The sequence below is a fragment of the Pyrgilauda ruficollis genome, unplaced genomic scaffold, assembly GCF_017590135.1.
Source record: "Pyrgilauda ruficollis isolate IOZ18807 unplaced genomic scaffold, ASM1759013v1 scaffold126, whole genome shotgun sequence".
NCBI classification, from domain to species: Eukaryota; Metazoa; Chordata; class Aves; order Passeriformes; family Passeridae; genus Pyrgilauda; species Pyrgilauda ruficollis.
Genome location: NW_024510988.1, coordinates 139,483 through 154,467, shown reverse-complemented (window position 1 = coordinate 154,467; position 14,985 = coordinate 139,483). Strand labels below are relative to the sequence as shown.

General features: G+C 52.9%; 4 protein-coding genes across 6 annotated transcripts; 2 read left to right on the top strand and 2 right to left on the bottom strand.

Annotated features, from left to right (window-relative positions):
• Positions 1-4: 4 nt before the first annotated feature.
• On the top strand, positions 5-7,982 carry SLC37A4 (solute carrier family 37 member 4). 3 transcript variants are annotated; one of them, XM_041458181.1, is made up of 9 exons: positions 6-244; positions 333-565; positions 1,874-2,117; positions 3,355-3,513; positions 3,844-3,929; positions 4,512-4,625; positions 4,888-4,953; positions 6,019-6,157; positions 6,443-7,982. In XM_041458181.1, exons 1-9 carry the CDS (start codon positions 97-99, stop codon positions 6,607-6,609), a joined length of 1,356 nt encoding a protein of 451 aa, XP_041314115.1. In that variant the 5' UTR covers positions 6-96; the 3' UTR covers positions 6,610-7,982. The 3 variants fall into 3 exon arrangements, 2 of the variants coding, with proteins under 2 accessions (XP_041314116.1, XP_041314115.1); XR_005954376.1 differs by lacking the exon at positions 6,443-7,982 and having other exon boundaries at positions 5-244; positions 4,888-5,075; positions 6,019-6,142; XM_041458182.1 differs by lacking the exon at positions 4,888-4,953 and having other exon boundaries at positions 5-244.
• Positions 7,983-8,087: 105 nt separating this feature from the next.
• On the bottom strand, positions 8,088-9,998 carry TRAPPC4 (trafficking protein particle complex subunit 4). Its single transcript, XM_041458183.1, has 5 exons — positions 9,714-9,998; positions 9,383-9,557; positions 9,207-9,310; positions 8,990-9,116; positions 8,088-8,561 (listed from the first exon to the last, which is right to left on the bottom strand). Exons 1-5 carry the CDS (start codon positions 9,886-9,888, stop codon positions 8,483-8,485), a joined length of 660 nt encoding a protein of 219 aa, XP_041314117.1. The 5' UTR covers positions 9,889-9,998; the 3' UTR covers positions 8,088-8,482.
• On the top strand, positions 9,877-11,595 carry RPS25 (ribosomal protein S25). Its single transcript, XM_041458184.1, has 5 exons — positions 9,877-10,024; positions 10,182-10,277; positions 10,648-10,831; positions 11,048-11,146; positions 11,530-11,595. Exons 1-4 carry the CDS (start codon positions 10,022-10,024, stop codon positions 11,140-11,142), a joined length of 378 nt encoding a protein of 125 aa, XP_041314118.1. The 5' UTR covers positions 9,877-10,021; the 3' UTR covers positions 11,143-11,146; positions 11,530-11,595.
• Positions 11,596-11,918: 323 nt separating this feature from the next.
• CENATAC (centrosomal AT-AC splicing factor) lies at positions 11,919-14,983 on the bottom strand (the record flags this gene model as incomplete). The annotated part of the gene is made up of 9 exons (XM_041458089.1): positions 11,919-12,248; positions 12,671-12,803; positions 13,022-13,102; positions 13,529-13,559; positions 13,902-14,007; positions 14,140-14,204; positions 14,331-14,393; positions 14,471-14,636; positions 14,733-14,983. Coding segments are annotated over 9 exons (942 nt in total), but the record flags the coding sequence as incomplete, so codon positions are not given.
• Between the last annotated feature and the right edge of the window lie 2 nt (positions 14,984-14,985).

Genomic DNA, 14,985 nt, shown 5'->3' with positions numbered 1-14,985 from the left:
GGGGCCGTGTCCGCCCGTCCCTCCGCCCGTCTGTCCGTCCCTGTCCGTCCGTCCGTGCGTGCGGTGCGCCCGGAGCGGTGCGGCCCCGCGGGAGCGATGGCGGCCGGCGGGTACGGGCGGTACCGGGCCGTGATCTTCGCGGCCATGTTCGTGGGCTACACGCTCTATTACTTCAACCGCAAAACCTTCTCGTTCGTCATGCCCGCCGTCATGGCCGAGGTGCCGCTGGGGAAGGACGAGCTGGGTGAGTGTGGGGGCCGGGCCCCGGGGCCCCGCCGGGCCGGAGGGGCCGAGCCGCGGGCTGAGGCGCCCCTGGGCTCTGCCCGCCGCAGGTCTCATCACCAGCAGCCAGTCTGCGGCCTACGCCATCAGCAAGTTCATCAGCGGCGTCCTGTCGGACCAGATGAGCGCCCGCTGGCTCTTCTCCTCCGGCCTCCTCATGGTGGGCCTGGTCAACGTGGTCTTCTCCTGGAGCTCCACCGTCACGGCCTTCGCCGGGCTCTGGTTCCTCAACGGGCTGGCCCAGGGGCTGGGCTGGCCGCCCTGCGGGAAGATCCTGCGCAAGGTGGGTGCTGACAAGGGCAGGGAACTCGCCGCTGCTCTCTTGACCTGTCCTGGCAACAGCGCTGGCCACACCATGCTTGCCCAGAACCCAGAGGGACTTGCAGCTTTTCTCACTCCTTCCAGCAAAGGAGGTCTAGAGCACTGTCTGCATTCTGCTGCCTGTGGAACAACTTTCTGTGCACGGGGATCTACTTATTCTAGCAAAGACTCACCCTGTAGCCCTTGCCCCTGTGTGCCTTGAGGGTAGCTCAGTTTGGTAACGTCTCCTGGTACCAGGGTTCTGCCCCGTTGAGGCAGACTTTGTGGGAATTAAGTATTTTAGGCGTGGACACACAGGACTGCTTGTCTCTGCTGGTGCAAGTCAGGGTTTGCTGTGGGTCAGGGGGCAGTGAGCACAGCTCCATCTGCACGCTTGGGCAACTTGGGAATTCCAAATCACAGGTGGTTCAAGTAGAAAACTGGGTAAGGTGGAGGAATGATGTGAGATGAGTCTCTGAGCTGTAAGTACTTGGGGTTTGTGACAATCTGAAAGGAGCAGATTGATTTCTCCCAAGGACAGAAGGAAAGGAGTTTGGTTAGCTTTATGCTGATCCCTCACGGAAGATGTAAAATCCAGGAATGAATGTACTGCATGTACTTGTGGGGCAGGGTGGGGAAGAGATAAACAATTTTGTTGCCCTTCTGTGAGGCACCTGGCCTCCCCTAAATGATGAGGAGAGGGCTGTGCAGGACAGTTGAGTGCACAGAAAAGAAGGGCCCAAATAACAGATATATCAGCCATGGTGTTTTCTGAAGATATTCATGAATGTAGATCTCAGACATTTTCCTGCTGACAAGAGCCACCCAAGTGGTTCTGGCTCTGAGTGCTGGTTGCAATGCAGAGCCCATCATGTCTGACACTTAATGCAACAGCGAGTCCTAAGGTTACCCTGTGACTCTCTGCGTATCCATCCAAGTTCCTGAGCCAGCAGACCTCTCCAGGAGGACGCTGTTCCTAGCAAGTGAGTACACAAAACCATGTGCTCTTAAACTTGCCTCTCCTGCCCCACGTCTCAGTTTCATGGTCTGTAAATGGAAATAACTTTGAGCTGGCTCACAGTGTGAACACCTGTCAGGCTCTTACAGCTGACACTTGAGTAACGTTTGGAGTTCCCTGCATGACTAAAGTAGCGAGGTGTGGGTGTTCCCTCCACCTGCTTTTGGAGTTCTGTGTCTGAATTGCCCCAACCCCACATCATGGGCTTCAAGGGAGGGTTTTCAGGTGTGCTGTCACTCTCTTACACCTCATGCTGTTTTTCTTGTTGCACAGTGGTTTGAGCCTTCCCAGTTTGGGACTTGGTGGGCAATCCTGTCTACAAGCATGAACTTGGCTGGAGGCTTAGGCCCCATTGTCGCTGCTCTTGTGTCTATGAACTACGACTGGCGCAAGACTTTGTCCTTCTCTGGCTTCACCTGCATGGTTGTCTCTTTTGTTTGCCTTGTCCTGATTAAAAACGAGCCGGCAGATGTTGGGCTGCCCAACATTGAGCAAGGAGCCAAGAAAGGGAAGAAAGGTGAGCCTGTGACTTGGATGCAAGCAGGCAGCTGCAGCAGAAGATGCAGTGCCTTCTGTCTGTATTCTGGTACAGATGTGTCACTCTCAGCATACCCACACCCCCATCCTACCCAGTTTCTGAAGTCACATTTTGGCAGGTGTGTGGTAATGGGTTGGTTTTGGCTGCTTTATTCTGGTAACTGAAAGTAGAAATTGTATAAACCAAGGCCCACTGTGATCTTGTGGGAAGGGGCTAGTGTAGGGATTCCTGAGACTGTGGCAGAGCAGGGGAAAAGCCTGCTGTTAGCCTGTGTTAGTCTTGCTCCTTAGCCTGCCAGCAGACACCTGTGTGTTGCTGAGGTGCTCAGGGCTGGCTCTCCCCATATATATTTCATGTCTTCCTGCTACCAGCATCCCTGTTTTCTTGGAGCCTTGTGTGCTCAGATTGTGAATGCAGTTTTGGTGGGGTGGTGGAGAGAGAAAAGCTACAGCAGCAAGGAATGCTTCCTTAAGCCTGACCTCTGCTCCTCCGCCCTGCAGCGGACAGGCAGTTTCCCCCTCACCCCACCTTGGGCTCTCTTGACCCCAGCTCACGGTGGACTCTGCTCAGTGTTTCTGCCCTAACCTAGGACATGTAGTTAGTAAATGTTTGTTCAGACCACTGAGTGTGGCACTCCTCTGAAAGCAGAGCATGTAGGTGAGAATTGCAACACAGGTTTTCAGTAGGATTTTAAAGGCCAGTGGAAACTCAGCCTGTGTTCCATGCTGTCCCATACTGCCTGTGCTGCCAGACTGAACCTCTTTGCATAAGAAAAGAATATTGTTTCCCCAGAGCATTCTCTGGGGAGAGCAAGTTTGTTGGAAGACTGATGCAAAATTCATGTTAGCATCTTTGTTTGGATCTGTGCAGTGCCTTTCAGAGGCACAGCTAAAAAACACTCCCAAAGAATCTAGAGGTAATTTTTCTAACAACCTTTGTGAGGAGTTTACTGGCAACTGTAATACAGAAAATTACTGGGAGTAGTGTTTTGATTATTCTTTTCAAATCTTTAATGAATGTGGGATAAAATGACAGAAGAGATTCTGAAATCACCAGAACAAGGGGGAGGCAGAGCCATTCACTACCATTCAGCAGCTGTGAATACCTCCCTGTGTGGGGATGTTCTCATGCCTTGATCCTGCCTGCAGAGCTGCCTGCTGGGCTGCTGGTCGGTGTGGTTTGGGCTGTGGTGACACTCCTCCCGACCTTCCTACAGGTTCCTCCAGCGACAACAGCACCTTGACAGAGCTGCTGCTCTCCCCATACCTCTGGGTGCTCTCAACAGGCTACCTGGTCGTTTTTGGAGTGAAAACGTGCTGTACTGACTGGGGACAGCTCTTCCTGATCCAAGAGAGGGGACAGTCCATGCTTGTAGGTGAGATGCAAAACTGCATTATTAATCTCTGGGGCTGCAATCTGGGAGGTGTTGCCGAGGGTTCGCCTGGGTAGAGACCCTTCCACATGAGGGCCTTGTTTGCCCCCCTCCTGGCTGTCTGCCTGGATACACACAGCTTCTGAAATAACTCAGGGATGGAGTTACTGCGTGCACCAAGCCACCCCAGTGCCAGGGCATTCCTGGGACTGGCAGACAGGCATTCCTGAACAAGGATGAGCCAGATGGTTGTGTCCAGCAGAGCTGCTCAAGTGCTCTGGAGCCCACAGCAGCTTTTCTGATGGGCTGTTCTTTGTTTTGTCTGTGTTCTAGGCAGTTCCTACATGAGTGCCTTGGAGATTGGGGGCCTGGTGGGAAGCATTGCTGCTGGATACCTTTCTGACAGAGCAGTAGCAAAAGTAAGTCAAGTGCAGCCTCGGGCATGCTGGGCAGGGAGCACAGTGGCAATCTGAGCTGCTTCACCAAGGCACTCAGGCAGGGTGCTGTCCCTGTGAGCACAGCAGAGAAACCAGCCCACGCTCAGGTCTGCCACGTGCATGGGCACAGCTGCCAAACACTCCAGAAGGTGCTGGGCAGTAGGTGTGCTGATGTTAGGGGTTGCAATATGCCTGTCAGATTTGAGGTGTTTATTCTTTTAATTTGTTTGCTTTACTGTGGTCTCCAGATTTTCGTGTTGAAAGACTGTTTGCTGATAGTTGTCTTCTGGCTGGAAAAAAGCCCCACATTAAAATCCAGTGGTAGGATCTGGAGCCAGACTCAGGGTGGAAGTGGTTGATAACTGAAGTGTCGTTTGTCACTGAGAGCTTTTGTTTAGCACAGTTTGACTGTGTGCAGCCCTTAAACCACGCTGACGAGGTGTGCCAACAGATGTGCTGTTGATGTGCCATCCGCGTTTCTTGCGGGGCCGTGGACGGTGCTGGTCACTGCAGGTGGAAGCCCCTGCAGTTTCTGAGTGCCTGCTGTCCTTCCCTGTGCCGCAGGCCGGGCTGTCGAGCTACGGGAACCCCCGGCACGCGCTGCTGCTCTCCATGATGGCCGGGATGTGCGTGTCCATGTTCCTGTTCCGGGTCACAGTCACAGGTGACTCTCCCAAGGTAATTCACATGCAGCAGCTGCCCATCCCTAGGGGTAGCTCTGGAAGGGGAGTTTGATGACAGAAAGCGTGATTGTTTTCTTCACCATTCCCAAGGGTTTCTTTTCTTTTGCACTCTGCAGAAGCGCTGGCTTAGCCTGGCTTGGGGTGCTCTTGCTGTCCTGTTGCTGCGGGCAGCCTGCCTTCCAGGCTCTGCATCTGCCCTTATGATTGCTAAATAAATAAAACTTCTTTTCTCCTTTCATTTTTTTCTTCTTCTTCAGGAAAACCACTTCTGGACTGTAGCCTTGCAACCTCTAGCTGATCTTACAGGCCTAAAAGAACACGAGGTTTCTGCTTGCATTTTTTCTCCTTCTGCCTTTTTCTTCTTTCCCTGGTCTGCCTTACTCCTATCGTGAGAGGTTGGTTAGCACCTCAGAACTTAGAACCAGGGCATTGAGAAGAGATTACTGTAAGTTTGGTAAAAGAAACATTTTCTTACAATAATTTGAGTACACTAACTGACTTTAAAAAGCCTAACTATGTAACTTTTAAGAAAGTTCTGAGGACCTCTGTTCATCAGGTAAAATATAGCCAGCTAAGAGGTCTTGTGGGTGAGATCTGAAAGAATGATTCTGGTCTGGCAGATGCATTCTTATTTAGTTTCTGGCAAGTGTTTTCCTAACTCCTTTCTGTTTCACATCTGGAAAATAAGATGGCACTTACTTCCTCCTGGGCTTTTTGAAATGGTGTTTGCAATTCTAAAAGCATGCTGTAATGTGGAGGTGTTACTTATCCTTTGTTGTGCAAACAAGAGACTGATAATTTGAGGCCAGATAGGTTTCTTAGAGCATAAGCTAACACTGAAGTTCAGACTGTTGGGGTTTTTTGTGGTTTTTTTTTTTTTTTTTTTTGGTTTCTCGGTTTAGTAACATCGAGGTCATCAGAAGGAGGTGTCTCACAAATAAACATGCTCTGATCAGTCCCATGCATCTAAACTGAGAAAAGCTTTCAGTTGTTAGCTCCGGGCTTGTTTATGAAAGCAGCCTGGTTCACAGTTCTTTCCTGTGGTTTCATGGGCTCATTGCCCTCTTCTGTTCCATGTTGTGTGGTGATCTTGCAGGTCAGCACAGGATGTGTTACATGGTGTGGGGGGCAGAACGGTGGCAGGGAGGAGAGCTTGCATTGGCCACTAAGGTGGAGTGCTGGAGATGCAGCTGGGCTTAATGCAAGGGACTTAATGTGGGGACTCTGCAGGCTTGAGCTCTTGTGGCAGCAGGCTGGGGAGCTGGTGTCAGCCTGAAAATGTCAGAACTCCCTGGTACTGTGTATAGAATCTGAGAATTATCAACAGTTGCTAACTGACAGTGGTGATGTGCACAGATCCTGTTTCTGATTTTAGCTTACTTTGACAGCTGTGGATTCTGACTCTGGGAGCTGTGTTTGGGTTCTCCTCGTATGGGCCGATTGCCCTGTTTGGGGTCATAGCCAATGAAAGCGCCCCTGCCAACCTGTGTGGCACCTCCCACGCCATTGTGGCCCTCATGGCCAATGGTAAGTAATACCCATTTCCCCAAAAAACAAACAAAACCCCTGCATATTCTTGATGAAGCATGGTCTAGCCCCAGGTGCCAAGCTACTGGTCATGGGAAGGCACCTAAGGAGAGAGATAATGGAGCTGGAAGCCTCAGGGATGCATTCCTGCTGTGCCCAACAGGTGTTTTTGGGCTTTAAGTTCAAACCAGGCCTGAGGAATTGTTATATATGCAAAAGCAGCTGTTGATAGAGAACATGGGAGCACACAAGTGTTGTTAGCTTTGTGTTTGTTTTTCGTTGCAGTTGGGGGTTTCCTGGCTGGACTGCCTTTCAGTACAATTGCCAAGCACTACAGCTGGGCCACAGCCTTCTGGGTGGCTGAAGTCACCTGTATTGTTAGCACAGTGGCTTTCTTCTTGCTACGAAACATCCGCACCAAGATGGGCCGGATTTCCAAGAAGGCTGACTGAGGACAAGCTGCTTGGTGGAAAGGATGTTCCCACGCTGACGTGAATGATGCTCGTTTTTGTTTAACTGGCCTAGGAGTGAGTTTACCTATTGCTGCAACCTAGATAAAAATGTCTCAACTTCTCGTCCAGTGTCAGGTGCCAGAGGGCACAAGGTTCCTGCTACTGATCACTTTTTCCCTCAAGATGTGATAATTCACTTAGTTTACATTTGCAATGATTTTACTGTACCTCTTCCTCACAGCACTGTTAGTGAAGCAAGCAGGCTCTGCAGCCCAAGCTTCCCCACTACAAGTGGTCTGAAATGCCTGGCTTCAGGTACACTTACCTCTAGTTTTGTCATTACTGTTTGTCTCAGCCATTAGCTGAGACATTAATCAGTTCAGCTTGGCTGCTCAGGGGCCCTGAACCGAGCCTTTCCTCCTGTCCGTCCCATCCAGCTGCCGTAAGCACAGCTGTCCCAGGTCACCTCAGCACGAGCTCTGTGTGTGCTCAGCCACGTGACAGCAGCAGATCAGGGAATGGTCACTGCAGGGCAGCCTTGGACAGCAGCAGGGCTGCAGCTGTGACTGCAGCAGGCTGCAGCTGTGACTGCAGGGCAGCCTTGGACAGCAGCAGGGCTGCAGCTCTGACAGCAGCAGGCTGTAGCTGTGACAGCAGCAGGCTGTAGCTCTATGTGGGGTTAGTTTCCAGGAGTGAGGGAGGGACAAGGATGAGCTGCAGCGGGGCTCTCTGCAGCATTTAGGAACAGGCACGTTTCCAGGGAACTCACGGCGTTCAGAGAAGCTCTGGGAGGTGAACTGATCCCCCCCGGCATGATGTCTGTGTGCAGTGTTAATGATTTGCAAGGCAGGCAGCTGCTGCCAAGGCAGCTCGTAGCCAGTGCTCTGCAAATCAGCCAGAACTATCCCAGCAGCAGGAATTGCAACAGCAGCCACCACCAACCCATGTTTTGTGCAGCTGGGTTTCTTGAAAACCCACATTTCTAGCATTGGCTTGTATTTTTTCAGTACAGGGTGTGAAGACTGGGATAGCTCTGGTCAAGAGCTGTGTCTCTCATGGCTGCAGGCAGGGGCTCGGGCTGCCTCTGAGTCAGCCTCAGCAGTCAGGCACAGCACCCTGCAGTAAATACACTCAGGTATTTAACCAGGAATTTGTTGAATACTCTTATTTTTCCCCAAAAGGATTTACTGTCTTAGGATCCTGAAAAAGGCAAGTTCACTTTGTAAAGAACCTGCACGCAGGTACTTTGCTGAGTACCTTGATTGCAAGAGTAGTTAGCTAGCCTTAATTAAGTAAATCAAAGTGAATTACATTTTGTACTTAATTACATGATCTTCTTCTATATCTGAAATAAAAATGGAACAGTGTCACAAGGGCCCTGGTTGTCTTATGGAGAGTGGTGCAAGCAAAACCAGCCAAATCCACATATCCTCTTCAGGTGCCAATGTCCCCAGCAACAGAAAGCAAACAGCCATTTGTCTCATCAGTAAACACTTATTACTTCTACACAGAAACCCTCTGCAAGACTGTAAGTTCGAGCTATACAGGAAAAATACATATGTACATTTATGACAGGAAAGAAAAGCACTGACTGTGGTAAAGCCACAGTCCTGCACCTTCTCCTTCACCCAAATGCAGCAGAGCTGCAACAGCAAAATAAGGCCCTGTGGCCCAATGTAAACGGTGCCAAGGAATCTCTTTAAGGTAAGTTTTACAACAAAGGGGATAAACTGGTATTCTGGGAGATACTGAAGCATGTTCTGGGGATGTGCAGTCTCTGCTGTGGAGAGGGGAGCTTTGTGAGAGGCCAGCCAGGGAAGGGAGAGGCCCCACTCTTCAGACAAATGAATCTCTTCAACAGGCAAGGCTTTCTCTATGATCCAGGTCCAAAGGGTCCAGCTTTCTCTGCCACCTCCAGAGCAAGCTTCAAGTTCTGATCGAACAACTCGCACCTGAAATAGTCACAAAAGCAAAAGGGATGACTTCTACATATGGAAGTGAGTTAGCAAAGCTAACAAAGGATCTCCACATCCTTTGGCTCTGCATCCTTCAGGGAGAGATTCAGGAAGTTATGACACAGCAACATGACTGCTTCTCAAGGTCTGACTTGGTGCTTAGTTAAGATTAAAGCTTCTTGTATAGGCCTGAATATATGGCAGGACAGCAGGGTTTGTGCCAAGGAGGAGCACCTCTCATTTCCCTGGCAGAACCAGCACTGGAAAGAGCTCAGAGCTGTGTCCTCTCTGCAGCAGTGTGCTATAGCTTTCTTCCCCTTGCCTCAGCCAGTTTTGCTACTTAAGGACTGTCTGCATTTGCTACTGTATAGGCAGAAAGCAATGAGGGGTTGCAGCCAGGTTACTAAAAGTGGGCTTTTCCTTACCTTATTGGCATCTCCAGGGAGTAGAAAGGATTCTTCAGAGCGAAGTCTGAGTAAATCTCATAGATTTTGCGGAGAAGAGCGTCTATCCCCGTCTGCCTCGGGTCAGCAAGAACCATGAATTTGATCCCTGGAGCCAAAATGCCAGGAGCATAAGGAAGGCCAAGCACAGACAGCCCTGAGGAAGCAGAGGGTGCCGGTGCCCAGGGCCCCACGGTACCTGTCAGTGTCTGGAAGCAGTGCAGCTTGAAGGTGTCGGTCTCCAGCATCTCGATCCCGGAGCTCCCAACTTCAGGTGACAGCTGCGACCCGATGGCGAACAGCCTGTGGGGACAGGCCCTGAGCGCCCTCCGCCCCGCCCGCGCCAGCCCGGCCCACCCTGACACCGCGACTCACGAGTGGAACATGGAGGCCAGCATGAGCTTCTCGTTGGAGGAGAGCCGGTGGCGGCCAAAGCGGATGGACACCGGGTAGTTGGCGGGGTTACCGAGGAACTCCAGCACGTCCTTCCCGTCCGCCGTGAAGCGACCGTTCACCTCGGCGCCGTTGATGGCGAGCACGGCGTGACCCACTGCGGGGACAGCGCCAGTCAGCCGCTCCGTCCGCCACTCAGCCAGTCCGTCCATCAGTCAGCCAGTCAGTCCGTCCATCAGTCAGTCTGTCGGTCAGTCAGTCCGTCCGTCCGTCAATACGCCCGGCCTCGCCCGGCCCTTCCCACCCGCCTCACCGCGGATGCCGTCCCGCTGCCCGAAGGCGACGACGACGCGCTCATCGTGCGGGCGCAGGACGAGGTCGAGCGGAAAGCTGAACGTCTTCTCGGTGTCGGAGCGGGGCGCGTAGTGGTCCAGCTGGTAGATGAGGCCGCCGGCCTTGTTGACCACGTAGACGCTGAAGATCGCCATGGCGCAGCGCCCGCAGCGCCGCCCCGGCCGCGCCCCGCCCCGGCAGTGACGCGCCGGCGCCGGGCCCGCCCCCGCCGCACGCCGCGCTCTTCCTTTCTCGCCGACATCTTGCGGAGCAGGCTGCGGCCGCACCATGGTGAGCGCGGCCGGGCCGGGGGGCGGGCGGCGAGCCGGGCCGGGCCCCCCGAGAGGCGCTGGCGGCTCCCGGAGCGGGGCGGGAACCCCTGCGAGGCGCCCGGGGCGCCGGGCCCGCGCCTCGCCGCTCACCCCCCATCCTTCTCGCCCTCTCGCAGCCGCCCAAAGACGACAAGAAGAAGAAGGATGCGGGCAAGTCCGCCAAGAAGGACAAGGACCCGGTCAACAAGTCCGGCGGCAAAGCCAAGAAGAAGGTGGGAGCCGGCGGGCGGAGGGCTCGGGTCCCCGGGCCTGGCGCGAGGGCGGCGTGGCCGGGCCCCAGGGCGGCGCGGGAGCGGGGCGGGCTCGCGGTAAAAGAGCTCTTCATCTGCCGGCGGGTTGTACACTACAGTGTTAAACCTGAGCAACAGGGGGCTTTAGTCCTCGTAGTCTCAGATACTGTAGGTATTATCCGCAGCACGTTCATTTACAGGGGCAGTTTTGTGCATCTCACTAGGCCTTTAGTTTGGGATGTGATACGGAAACGTGTGATGGTGCAGTTCTTGGGCGTCGTTTAGTTGCATCTTTTGTTCTTGCTTACAAGATGGCTTAGAGGGGTGTTGTTTTTTCTCTCCTTGCAAGTAGAAGTGGTCCAAGGGGAAAGTGAGAGACAAATTGAACAACCTTGTCCTGTTTGACAAGGCCACTTACGACAAACTGTGCAAAGAAGTGCCCAACTACAAGCTCATCACACCTGCAGTTGTCTCAGAAAGGCTGAAGATTCGAGGCTCCCTGGCTCGGGCTGCCCTCCAGGAGCTCCTCAGCAAAGGTGAGCACTCAGAAATTGAAAAAAAACCAGAAAGCTGCTTGAATTGGCTGTTTGGTTTTCCTTGCTTGCCCAGCAGCTTTCCTGCAGCATCTGAACTGTCCCATGAGTACCCCCTATTATTTCCTCTTGTACGTTGCCCTGCCTCTCTAGGCGGCACCTCAGCATCCCTGGCATCCGCCAGTACATGCACACTGATGTAATTCTGTTTTTTCATAGGCTTGATCAAACTGGTGTCCAAGCACCGAGCCCAGGTGATTTACACCCGAAACACGAAAGGTGGAGATGCGCCTGCAGCAGGGGAGGACGCCTAGGGAGGTGAGGCTGGGTGCTCAGGAGCGGAGCTCTGCTGCCAGGAGCAGCTGGGCTGTGTGTAACGGGCAGCTCCTCGTGGCTGTGGTGGGCTCTTCTTCCAGACGCTCCAGAGTAGTTTGCTCACATCCTAAGCAGCTTCCTGGGGGAACACTGCTGGGAACATCAGCTCTGCGGAATTAAAGAGCCATTTCTGATTTTGTCCCTGTGCTCATTGGATGGGGAAAGCATCATTTGTTCCCCTCTCTGAGGGTTCCAGGGCAAATGGGCACTTGTCCTCCGTGCTCCCCCATGGCCAAGTGTTCCTGCTGGATAAAACTGCCCAACTGTTTGCTTTGTGCTAGCCTGCTTTTACCTTGTTTTCTGATTGGGGACTTCTTGCTTTGCAGGTTCTTCAGTGGCTTCATCAACAATGTGTCATATGTAGATGCACACAATAAAATTATTGATTATAATTTTTCTTGATTTTTCAACAGTGTGTATGTTTCATTACTGATGCATTATTTATTATGGATTCTGGTAGAGTTTGTGGCTGTTGTACTGTACCAGCCAGTTTTTTTGTCTCTATTAGTGTTACAAATGTGTTGCTGAAAGGGAAGTGTGAAACTTCTACATCACCTACAGCATTTAGTGATGTTAGGCAATCTAAAGGATAAATGTTAAAATGAAGTAAAGCAATATAAGTATGAATGAAATTATCTAACACCTGGCGTTAGTTGCCTGCAGGATGGACCCTGCATTTGAAATGAGTTTCAGTTGGTCTAAAAACTGAGAGGCATTTAAAAAAAGAAGTTTATTTCTCAAAAAATTCTTGCTTCAGCAGGATGTGCCATGTCAGCATAGGCCACTGGCATTGCTTGCTGTACAGAGTAGGCTTTCTGACAGGGAACATATGGCATGCACAGGAGCCTGTCCTTGCTGGCAGGACCTGACTTGGTGTGGCTTTAGATGTGATGCTCAGATGAACACTCGAGTCCTTACAGGGCAGTCAGCAACAAAACTGCAGCTACCTACAGTCAGCCTTTCCACAGCAGAGCTGGGTGTCTGGTGTTCCTCATCTGATCACCTTTTCTTCTTCTTTTCCCCTGATTCAGTTCTGAACTGATGCCTGAAAGAGAGCATAGAAGTCAGACTGCAGTAGCCTTTAGACAATGAACACTCCTTGGAGACAGACAGTGCTGTGCACAGTGTTCCAGCACAGAAGCTCCCTCGATATTTTTGTTACCTCCGTGAGAGGTAGCTCCAGCTAGCTGACAGAGAGTTCTGGCACAGTAAAAGGTGCCAGTGGGACAGTATGTGGGTCTGAAAGGTGAGCCAAGCAAAACAAGGCAGATGCCTTCACATGTGCAGCCTTTACAGCCATGAGCACGCTTCCTGGTGCTGCTCCAGGACAAGAATGATACTCTGCCTGCCTCGAGCACTGTGTGGCAGGATGTCCAGTTATGTTTGCTGCTACCTCAGAGCCTTCTCCATGAATGGCTTGCATGGACAGAAACCCCCCTGTCCCCCCGGGATCCATCTGCAGCTCACCGGGACTGCCACCTCCTGCCGTGGTTCCAGACGCGCCCAAAGGAAGGGAGCCAGCTGTCACTTGTCTGAGAGCTATGGTCAAAGTTGGCACCAACACGTTCCACTGGGAGCTTTTTCAGCTTCTGCTTCTCCTCTGAAAATAAAAATAGAATTGTGGAGTGGTTTGGGTTGGAAGGGAGCTTAAGGATCCCTTTGCTGCAACCCCCTGTATGCAGATAGGGATACTTTCCCCTAGACCAGGATGCTCAAAAGCCCAAATATTTTTTCAGCAAAAGTTTTTCAAATTGATTTTGGTTCTCTAGCATGTTAAAGTGACTGTAAAGTTAACTAAAAGATGTGCAAGCTGCTCACTGTGTTTGAGAAATTCCTCATAGGAAGGTCCAATTTCTTTACTTCCATCTTCTTCCTCTGTTAGCCATGGAGGTTTTGCTCCTAGAAGTCACAGGGAACACTTACTTAGCCACTGAAGTTAACCTAAACTGTGACAGAATAAAAGGGCCCCCTCTTCCTCCTGTCTGCTGCTCATGCTACCAAGCAAGTGACCAGGTGAACTCTGGGTGTTCTGAGAAAAAAAGAGCTGGCCACGGCAGATCACATCCCAAATCATGCACTCCCCACAGCAGCAGCATCAACGGTTTTTGTGGATAGATAGAATGCAGGAGAATAGAGACAGTGGTGAAGGTAATCTCACCCCTAAGGAGTTACAGCTGTGCAACAAAATGGCAACAAGTTTTTACTATGCTGATGTGTTTTCTTCACTACGTGGGATATTGCCAAGAGTGGCCACCTCCTGGTTATGCTGCAACTGCTTCCAGTTTTTCCTGTGACATTTGCAAGTCATCATGCAGGTACACTTACCTGTGTGGACATTTCCTTTCCCTTTTGTTTCCTGTTAACAGGAACATAAAATACTTATGAGAATCTTTATGTTTAGGAGTATCTCTGAGCAAAAGAGCATTGTCTTCATTCCCTTCCAGAGTCAAGTTCTGTTAGAAAAAGGCAGAGAGGAAAGCTCTTCTGTTCTTTAAAAGAGAGTTTGTTTTTTTTCCCCACAGCATATTAAAGAATGTTTGCTTAATGAAAGTTAAACTGAAACTGGGCTAGCTGCTCGCCCAAATCCACAAAGTGTTTCTTTTTGTGATGGAGACCACCCCTTGTTCTGCTTTGTGACATGTGCTGTAGGTGACTTGCAGTGAAATTGAAGTCACGTTTGCTAGCCAGTCACCCCTACCTGGTGGCCAATGAAGGTCAGAACCTTGCCCGATTCCATCCAGGCTAAATCAGGTCCTGTCTGCATTCCGCTCGGGCCAGGCTGTTCTGCACCACAAGGGCTGTCCCTGAAATAAGAGGCCAGCACTTACTGTAGTGCATACAGAAGTTTTCAAAAGCTTTGCAAGACCCTGGTAATGACAGTGTCGGGTGCTTTGAGCACAGATGCATCAGCCACTGCTAAAGAAAGTGGTGCTCACCGTTCAGGTCCTGCGGGGAGCCTGCAGACAGAAGGTCCTGCACAAAGTTCTGGCTCTGGTTGAAGCTGAGTGTAATTCAGGAAGAAGGAACAGTATTTGTGGTGCTAGGCACAGCCCCGGCCAGCCGCCCTGGCCCCTCCCGAGCGCACCCGGTGCCCGCTCCCCGCCAGGGCAGGATACAGCTCACCGACCTGCAGCGCGGCTTGCACGGTCTCTCGCTGCCGGCGCTCGGCCTCCCGGATGTCCGCCGCCATCTGCGGGACAGAGGGTGAGGCGGGCGCGGCGGGGCCGGGGCCGCGCGGTGCCGGTGCGGGGAGGCGGCCGCGGGTACCTGGAGGATGCGCTGCTCCTCCCGCCGCTGGTGCTCGGCCAGCGCCTGCTCCAGAGCCCGCGCGAGGCGCTCGTACTCCTCGGCCGGCACCAGGCACCGCTCCCGCAGCGCCGCCTCCGCCCGGTTCTCCCGCCAGAACCGCGCCGTCTCCCGGCGGTGCTCGGGCCTGCGGACACCGGGAGGCCGTCAGCACCGCCCGCACCCGGCCCACGCCCCAAAGCCGGCACGGGCAGCGTCGGCCCGCCCCGCTCCTGCCCCGCACCCGGCCAAGTGCCGCAGCAGCTCGGCGTGCGGCAGCGCCAGCCCGCCGCGCCGCCCGTCCCGCCGCACGCCGCGCCCGCAGCACGGGCACCACACGCGCCCGTCGTGCTCCGCTGGGTCGTAGCGCCGCACGGCCGCGGCCCCGTCGGCCACGGCCGCCCGCGCCGCCGCCGTCGCCTCCTGCAGCTGGGCCAGCACCTCCCGCAGCCGCCGGCGGTGGCCCGCGCTGTAGCGGTGCCGCCGGCCCGTGAAGG